Here is a 9,217-nt window from a genome sequence, read left to right on the forward strand (position 1 = left end):
TTTCCCTTGGCAAGATCCAGTCACAAATCTCCCGGCATCACATCAAGCTCACTGTGAAATGTAAATCCACCTTGCTGCTAAGCAGGAGATGGGAGTGTTTCTACTTTAACCTTTTCAAACCTGAGAGGGTTTCATTTCCATCCTCTCTGCTTCAGGAACTGTGAAGGAAGTTTATGGGAATGATCCACGGATTAAGGCACACAACAGTTTAGGAACATTCCGATTCCACCAAAAATAAAAAACATTTCCCCCCCTCCCCTAATCCCACCTTGAAAATAAAGTTCTCAGGCATGCAATAAAGAGAAACAAAAATGAAATCCAATGTGAAAGTAGCTAACTAGCTAATCCCCTTCATGCTGTCAAGATGGGAAAGCGGTTTAGGTATGCCTGTGAGGTAAAACCCATGAGATTTCAGGCCAAAGCTCATAACCTACTCTCTGAGAGTTCTATAAGTAGTACTGAGGCCTTTTAACCTGTTTTCCTATGAGCTTCCAAAAAATCAGAGCAAGCAATTATTAAAGCAAAATAAGAAAAAATAATTCCCACATCAATCTCCAGGTAATTTTTTTCACTGGAAATATAGATATGAATATAGCGGGGATCACTGCTTTGGGGTTTCTGTACTTTAAAAGAAAACCTGTCCTCAAAATACTATAAAAACCTAGAGATTATTTTAACTGAAGAAACCAGCTATTCATTTTGTACCATCCTTTTGATATATAATCCTAGCAAAGACAACCACTGTAATTTTTTCCCCACCTAGCTGGTTGAGATGAACACCCGTATCCGCCAACTGCATGTTATCTCACCAGGAACAGCTGCCTATACCGATGAAAACATCCCTTTCATTTTATTTTTTATGGCAAAAGAGAGTCATAGGACCTTATTTAAGAAATTGTGATTATGTACCCAAGCAGAAGTGGGACAACTGCAGAACCCTCACGAATCCACCTCCAGAGTGTTGACCCAGTGTGTGTTTCTCATACAGAAGGAAAACACTGTTTATCAGCACCCAAACTACCAGCCCAAGTGATTGGCAAAACTATTCTAGTTTCCCTGTGTGGAACACTGTTGCCCTAGTATCATGGGCACCTATTGGACGCTGTCTATTACCTCATGGAGAGATGCATCACAAGTGCCTCCTGTAAGGCTGGAGATTTGGGAGTGGAGCCAGGGGAGGGATGGCATTTGAGGAATGGAGGGACCTCAGCAGGATATAATGCCATGGAGGCCACCTTCCAAGGCAGCCATTTTCTCCAGGGGAACTGGTCTCTGCCGTCGGGAGATCAGTTGTAATTCTGGAAGATCTACAGACACACACACACACCCCGGCTCTTCAAGCCGATTAAGTATGTTCTGCTAGGATGAAAATTCATTTTTATGAAGTTCTCTCTCTCTCTCTCTCTCTCTCTCTCTCTGGCTATCCTCTTCAGCATTCATGCAGAGAGCCAAGGTTCATATAATACTTACCACGGGAAATGCAAAATAAAACCAAAGAGTACCCTCCTCACAGTGATTCTTCCCCCCCACCCCCATCACATGATACTGCATCATCCTCTCCTACAAGGGAAGTAGTTAGGTCATCACTGCCCTTGAAAGAGGAAAAATCCGGGCAGCAGGAGGAAGATTAATATGACTCTTTAAAATCCCTCAGGAAAGGACTATTCCTACTCCTTTGTAACTAGCCAGCGCAGCGTGCTGTTTCCTTCCCTGGAAGACAAGGAAAGGCAAGAAGAGCTTCAGAGCCAAATGTGTCTCAGTATGGAACCAAATATGGCTCTTCAAAACAAAAATTTACACCTTTAAAGTATATGGGAGAGCAGCCCTGAGTTGGATGGCCCAGACTAGCCCGATCTTGTCAGATCTTAGAAGCTAAGCAAGGCTGGCCCTGGTTAGTACTTGGATGGAAGATCACCAATCAAGTCCAGGGTCTCAGTGAGGAGCCAGGCAATCGCGAACCACCGCTCACCATCTCTTGCCCTGAAAATGCTACCAGGATGTGACCTGACGGAACTTTCCACCACCACCAGATTCAAGAACTTGGTAAAATGCTAGAACAGCAAGAATATGGAAGGAGCTGCGGACAAGGCTGCTTATGGGACTACAGGACTTCTTGGAGATGCTCTACAGAAAAGGAAATGATAGGGGTGAATAGCTGCCATAATCTAAGAGAAAACCATGTGCAGATTTACGCCAGTGAGCGGAAACAATTGTGCACGGTTCTCCTGTGTATTTTTAAAAAAAGGGAATTAGATAAGCATATGGAGCAGAGGTCCATCAGTGGCTATTAGCCACAAGGTATAGATAGGGACTCTGGGGCAAGTGATGCTCTGTCTTCTTGGTGCTTGGGGGGGGGGCAACAGTGGGAGGGCTTCTAATGTCCTGGCCCCACTGGTGGACCTCCTGATGGCACCTGGTATTTCTGGCCACTGTGTGATACAGAGTGTTGGACTGGATGGGCCTTTGGCCTGATCCAACATTGGCATCTCTTATGTTCTTATGTTCTTATTTGGTTATGCGTGCCACTTCCAAATAAAAGACTCTCAAGAGCCAGTGTTTGAGCTGCAGAAACGTTATGGATCAGTACATCAAGTGAGCCAGTTTGGTGTAGTGGTTAAGTGCGCGGACTCTAATCTGGGAGAACCGGGTTTGATTCCCCACTCCTCCACTTGCACCTGGCTGGATGGCCTTGGGCAAGCCATAGCTCTGATAAGAGCTGTTCTTGAAAAAGCGCAGTTTCTGTCAAGAGCTCTCTCAGCCCCACCTCCCTCACAGGGTGTCTGTTGTGGGGAGGGGAAGGGAAAGGAGTTTGTAAGCCGCTCTGAGACACCTTCGGGTAGTGGAGGGCAGGGTATAAATCCAATCTCTTCTTCTTTTCTTTTCAGGAATGTTAAAATACATATTTTCAATTATGTCAACAGCATTTCTTGTACTGACTCTTGGTTGATCTCTTTATCTTGGTGTTCACATAGCCTGGCTCTTGAATTATAAAAGATTACTGACCCCCAGCCTAGTCAGGCTCTGCCCCGCATTCCAGAATATAAAAATAACAACACTGGCCTATCTTTCAGGGTAGGGTTGCCAGCTCCAGGTTGGCAAATACATGGAGATTTTGGGGGGTTGGAACCTGAGGAGGGCAGGATTTGGGGAGGGGAGGGACTTCAGTGAGATATAATGCCATAGAGTCCACCTGGCAAAGTGGCCATTTTCTCCAGGTGAACTGATCTCTGTTGCCTGGAGAGAAGTCGTAATAGCAGGAGATCTCCAGCCACCACCTGGAGGTGAACAACCACACAAAAATGGAAACACAGCGAATACAGTTGTGCAAACAAATCACTAGAATAATATGTCACGCTGTGCAAATTACACTCAAGACTTCTGTCTTCTTATCCAGTTCTCCTAACAACTATAAACAATACACAAAACAAATGGTTTTGCCACCGTGCATAATTGACATCTACATCCCTTGTAGTCCTTGAAAATGCAAGTCTCTCTTTAGAATGATGCAGTCACCAGCTCGTGATGCAGAGTAGAGTTTCCACTAGAAAACATGTAGTGGACAGCATGGGCTCAGAACTAGCTGTAGCGCAAATGGAAGGAGCGGTGACGGCACGCCTAGGTTGCGTTGCCATTTCTTAGGGCTTCATCAGGCCGCTTTTCTCAGTGATGGAGCCCACCCAGCTCTGGCACGATTCAAAACGACATGAAGTCTACAAGTGTATTCTAAATAGCTAAGAATCAGGCTCACTATTCAACTGGTGTAGATGTCATTTATGCACGGTGGCAAAACGATTTGTTATGTGTATCGTTTATAGCTGTAAGTAGAGCTGTATAAGAAGACAGAAGTCTCAAGTGTAATTTGTACAGCATGACAGATAATTCTGGTAATTTGTTTGCACAACCGCCTGGCTGGCTGCACAACCCCATTTCAGGGTCACCACAGGAGAAAACCACAGCACTAGGTATAAAGTTATCATTATCTAATATTCACCTGGGTGGCATGCCAAAACAGCAAAACCTGGACCCAAGAATGACAAGAGTAACTAGATTCTCTGACCATGGAACTCCCTGAATTTGCAGGGGGAAAAAACTTTCAGAATCAACCACGCGGTGTAGGCTGGGGGATCATAGGCTGAACGTGCTCCAGAAGATACATGGAATGGAACAGTAGAGAGACAGTTAAAGGAAAACAGACGATGATTAGTAAATGGGACTGCTCAAGCAGCCAAGAGCTTAAAGAACCCTCGAGGTGGAGATTTAGATGCAGGCTGGGGCTATTTCCAAATCCCCCCTGGCAGTTTCTTGTAAGCCTCACTAGTACTCATTGTAACAAATGACAAAATCTGCAACTGGGAAAGCACATCTTCCATCTAGAGGGATTCCCCTCCTCTTCTCAGAGACAAAAGTCTCAGATAGCATTCGTGCTGCTGCAGTCAGACATATATGGGGGAGGCAAGAATTTAAGCCAGCCATGCTGGCTAGGTGGTGGCTTCAAAGAAAATAACAGAAAATGAATGATTTCTTCATAACCCACACAAACTTCTAACACTATATTGCTAAACGCAAGTGTGTTTTAATGCCTATCGACTGCCAGGTTCAGAAATACATAACATGGATAAGAACAGTTATTAAGTTCCAAAACTTTTCCCACTTAAAATGAACATCTGTCTTAGATAATTTACTTTAGTTACTTCTTTTATAAAACACCCTGCAAAACACAGGGGGGGGGTGTTTTTGTTTGGTCAGGATCCATTTAAAATGCAAGAATGATAGTAGTCTGGAAAAATCTTGCATTTTGGGGAGGTGGAATTGAGCAAACCACAGGAATGGAGTTTGGAGCAGTACTGTTTTGGCGGGACCCAGGCATCACCGATGGCTTTAACCAGAAATTTTCCTATTCAAAGTAACAAATCCCATTCTTTAAATGGATGTATCACAAATGGAAGGCTTCTTTCGGAAACATTTTTAGATGGGTTAAATCAGGGGTGTCAAACATGCAGCCTGAAGGGCCCCAATCCGGCCCACAAGGACCTAACTATTTCCTGCTTCCTTCTCCAGTTCCGTTGCTGCCGCTGCGTCACAGCTTGTTTTACCAGTCTCTCTCAATCACACAGGAGAGATAGATAGGCAAGTCTCTCCTGTGCGACTAAGAGAGTCTGGTAAAGGACTGGCTGAGGCTCCTCCCCCTCCTCCTCCCAGGTGAAAGGAAGAAACAGCCAGAGCTTGCTTCCTGGGCAGACTGCAGGAAACAAAGGGAAGCTTTTCTTTCCTTACATGGGCTGAGGCTCCTCCCTGAAGGGAGGGAGGGAACGAGGGAGCACTTGCTTTGCTGGGCTGCCTTAATCACATGGGAGAAACACCAAGCACATTTAAGACCAACAAAGTTTTGTTCAAGGTATAAGCTTTTGTGTGCCTTGCTACAGTGTGTGTGTGCTTTGTTGGACTCTTTATGCCAGGGCTCTCCTGGGTGCAACTGGGTTCCCTCCCCCTTTTCACTGTATTCATGCCCTCGTGATCCTGTCTTTGTCAGTAAGAAAGCAATGTGGACTATTTTACAGGAAGAATAACAACAAGTCATTGAGGTGGATTATGCTGATTGTGTGTGTCCAGACCAAGTTCATCCAGCACATTTTCTTTGTAGGACGTTGTAGTTATTTCTCTGGGGAAGACTATAGTTTTCTAGACAAACACATGGCCCTCCATCTGTGTCAGGATGCCTTCTCATGTTCTTGACCAGCACATGAAGCAATTTATGTACAAAAGGTTGCAATGCCCAGCCATTTCATGTTTTCCCCTGGGTCCTAGGCTCAGAATACTGACCATGAGATTTCTGTAATGAATGTCAATAAATCAAAAGTAGGTTTGCAGCTTACAGATACACACTTGAACAGCATACTCAAGATTGCTACAGCACAGACATTTTGACTGAATAATTCAGAGCAGAGGTGTCAGTTATCAGAGACTGTTAAATAGACAAAACATCGCAAGAGTGCTAGTGTTTTAAACATGTTTTATTTAAAGTTTAAGAAATCTTTGTGTTTGTCTGTGTCCTTTATAAAGTTTGTATCTCCACTACCTGTCAATACATTTTATGACACACATGGCCCAGCCCATTTATGTCAGATCCGGCCCTCATAACAGATGAGTTTGACACCCCTAGGTTCAATCAATACACCAAAGAGGATAGTGCACTCACTGGCCCCAGCACAACAGTATCCTCAACTGGGGATTGGGCATATGTCAAAACATGCAGCTTGTTCCACAAAAGTGAAGTCAGACCTCACAGATTTCTCATGTTCACCCCACACAGTGGTTCCCTGTTGTGACATAATGGTCTAGTGCTGCTTAGCACCTGGAGTTTAAAGTAAGGGGGAGATGCCCTCAAAAAAAGTTGCATCATGCTTGCTATCAGAAAAACCAAAGTCAAGGTGTACATTATGGAAATCTGCATGCCCAGAGAATGTGCTGGATGCACATAACGTAGCTTGGCTGCTGAAGTAAAGCATGCCTTTTGCAGAAGAGCAGAGGAAATGTGTAGCAAATCAAAAGCAGTGTGTTGGATCAGAGGATACACACAGGGCTATTTTTGGGCAGGAACGCACAGGAATGGAGTTCCGGCTGGCTTCAGAGTTGGCCACGCCCACTACAGCCAAAACCTCTGCGTGCGGGGCTACAGAGAGAAGGCCTAGAGAGCGACACACACACCCTGGCGACTCCGAGGCGGGTGGGCCAGGAGGGGGCCTGGAAGGATTGGGGTGACATTTAAATGCCTCCCCGTGCCTTCCCCGGCCTCTCCAAGGGCCAGCTTGCCCGGGTTCCCCACAGCCACGAAGCGCCCGGGCAAGCCAAGGGAAGGCATGGGGGTGTGACCTAATATGCTAATAAACTGTGTTGTCTGGCGTGTGGCATAATATGCTAATGAGTTTCTGCTGTTGGGTGTGACCTATTATGCTAATGAGTTCCTGCTGGGCTTTTTCTACAAAAAAAGCCATGGATACACACATATTGCACCACCTGTTCACACAGAAAATGGCACATGAAACTGACTGCTCCTTAAGCCCTTCCAGTGCACTGTGGGAAGCATTTTCAATGTGTCACTCATCTGAGTGGCCTACTGCAAGTTCTTCTACCTTACCCTGACCTACATCACAAAGTTGCTGTGAAGATAAATGGTGTGACATTGTTCAGTATTTTGAATCCTGAAAGGAGGCTCCACAGGCCGATGTGATGGGACGTTTGTTTGCATGGCAATTTATACCCATTGGAACATGGTTGATTGCTAGGGTTGCCAGGTCTGTCTTGGGAAATTCCTGGAGATTTTTTTTTTGGGGGGGGGTGGAACTTGAGGAGGGAGTGGTTTGGGAAAGGGAGGGACCTCAGCAGGGTATGATGCCATAGAATCCATCCTTCAAAGCAGCGGTTTTCTCTAGCAGAACTGATGTTCCATACCTCAGTTGTGCTGGAGAAAATGGCTTCTTTGGAGGATGGACTCTTTGGAGAATGGATGCAGAAAAGGTCAGCTAGAATAATAATAAAAGGGTTGGAACACTTTCCCTATGAAAAAAGGTTAAAGCGCTTGGGGCTTTTTAGCTTTGAGAAAGGACGGCTGAGGGATGACATGATCAAGGTTTACAAGACTATGCATGGGATAGAGCAGGTAGAGAAAGAGGTACTTTTCTCCCTTTCTCACAAGACAAGGACTCGTGGGCACTCCCATGAAATTGCAGAGCAGTCTGGTGAGAACGGATAAAAGGAAGTCCTTCTTCGCCCAGAGAGTGATTAACACATGGAATTCACTGCCACAGGAGGTGGCGGCGGCTACACACCCAAAGAGTGATTAACACGTGGAATTCACTGCCACAGGAGGTGGTGGCGGCTACAAGCATGGACGGCTTCAGGAGGGAATTAGATAAGCATATGGAGCAGAGGTCCATCAGTGGCTATTAACCACCAGGTATAGCTAGGAACTCTCTGTCTGGAGCAAGTGATGCTCTATATTCTTGGTGCTTGGGGGGGGTCAATAGTGTGAGGGCTTCTAGTGTCCTGGCCCCACTGCTGGACCTCCTGATGGCACCTGGTATTTTTGGCCACTGTGTGACAGAGTGTTGGACTGGATGGGCCATTGGCCTGATCCAACATTGGCTTCCCTTATGTTCTTATGACTCTGGAATTACAGTCTGGAGAGTTGTTGTAATTCCAGGAGATCTCTATCCCCCACCTGGAGGTTAACAACCTATTGACTGCAGACCTCCACACTCAAGTTTATATGTGGAGCCTCGCCACTGCTACGTTTAAACCCAGAGCTGTGAACTGCTAATATGAGGACTTCACTTACCACCACCGTTCTTGTAACAGAGATAAGGGAAGCGCCAGACGTTCCCCAAGCCAATGATTTCCCCGGCCACGGAGAGCACATATTCCAGCTTGTTGTTCCAGTGGTCTCGTTCTAACGTTTGATCGGCTGCCTCTTTCTTCTTCTTCTTTTCCCCAGGGGGCTCTGCAGGTATTTCACCATTGATCACTGCCCCTGGGACTCTGTAATCCATTCCACCTTCAAAAAAATTAAAAAGGAAAGGAATCAGTGTCAAGTGTCCCACCCATCCCCACCCCCTTCCTTTTCAGCGTTATGCTTACAAGAACACTAGCAGCAAAATTCACGCTGGACTAGAAGGGGAGGCACAAGCACAGGAACATGCTCAAAAGTTCACATCCCAGGTGCCTGCTTGCCACAGTGGGAGATGTTGACTTAGCTTGTGCACAAGATGCACCCACAGACTTTGCCGGGGTGGGAAGTATTTACTTTGGATTAGGAAGAAGGCAGGTGGCTTCGTTCCTTTTTTTTTTTTAAGCGATCCATGTCAAAATGTTCTGTTTCCTCACCGAACATCCCTCCGAGGCATCGTCCAGCCATGTTTTGTAAGCCGCCGAGGACTGACTTTATTTATTTCACATTTCATTTTAAAATGCATCGCAGTTGCCAAAACAATGCTGCGAACACCCTGCTGCCCTTGTTTGCTTATCGGAAGTACTGTGGTGTAATCTGATTGCCGGAATTACTGATGGGGGCAAGAAAGGGATTCAAGTTCTGGATATTTCTGGTATCATATATGGAGCCAAATGAGGGTGCATAACAAACTATGCATGCACAGTAAACTGCATTCGGTGCATTACAGCCTAGTGATAGTGTATAAATCCACCGAGTGCGTGTCCAAAGTTC

The 9,217-nt window shown here is 45.7% G+C and overlaps 1 protein-coding gene across 1 annotated transcript in view; it reads right to left on the minus strand.

Annotated features, from left to right (window-relative positions):
• The window catches only part of LOC107120229 (sodium- and chloride-dependent GABA transporter 2-like), an 89,264-nt gene extending 80,718 nt beyond the window's left edge, over positions 1–8,546 (minus strand). The window contains exon 1 of the mRNA XM_015422871.1: positions 8,336–8,546. Within this exon, the coding sequence (XP_015278357.1) occupies positions 8,336–8,546 (211 nt within the window). The remainder of the gene's footprint in view (positions 1–8,335) is intronic.
• Positions 8,547–9,217: the final 671 nt, after the last annotated feature.

The sequence above is a fragment of the Gekko japonicus genome, unplaced genomic scaffold (genome assembly GCF_001447785.1).
Source record: "Gekko japonicus isolate JY-2015 unplaced genomic scaffold, Gekko_japonicus_V1.1 scaffold1229, whole genome shotgun sequence".
NCBI classification, from domain to species: Eukaryota; Metazoa; Chordata; class Lepidosauria; order Squamata; family Gekkonidae; genus Gekko; species Gekko japonicus.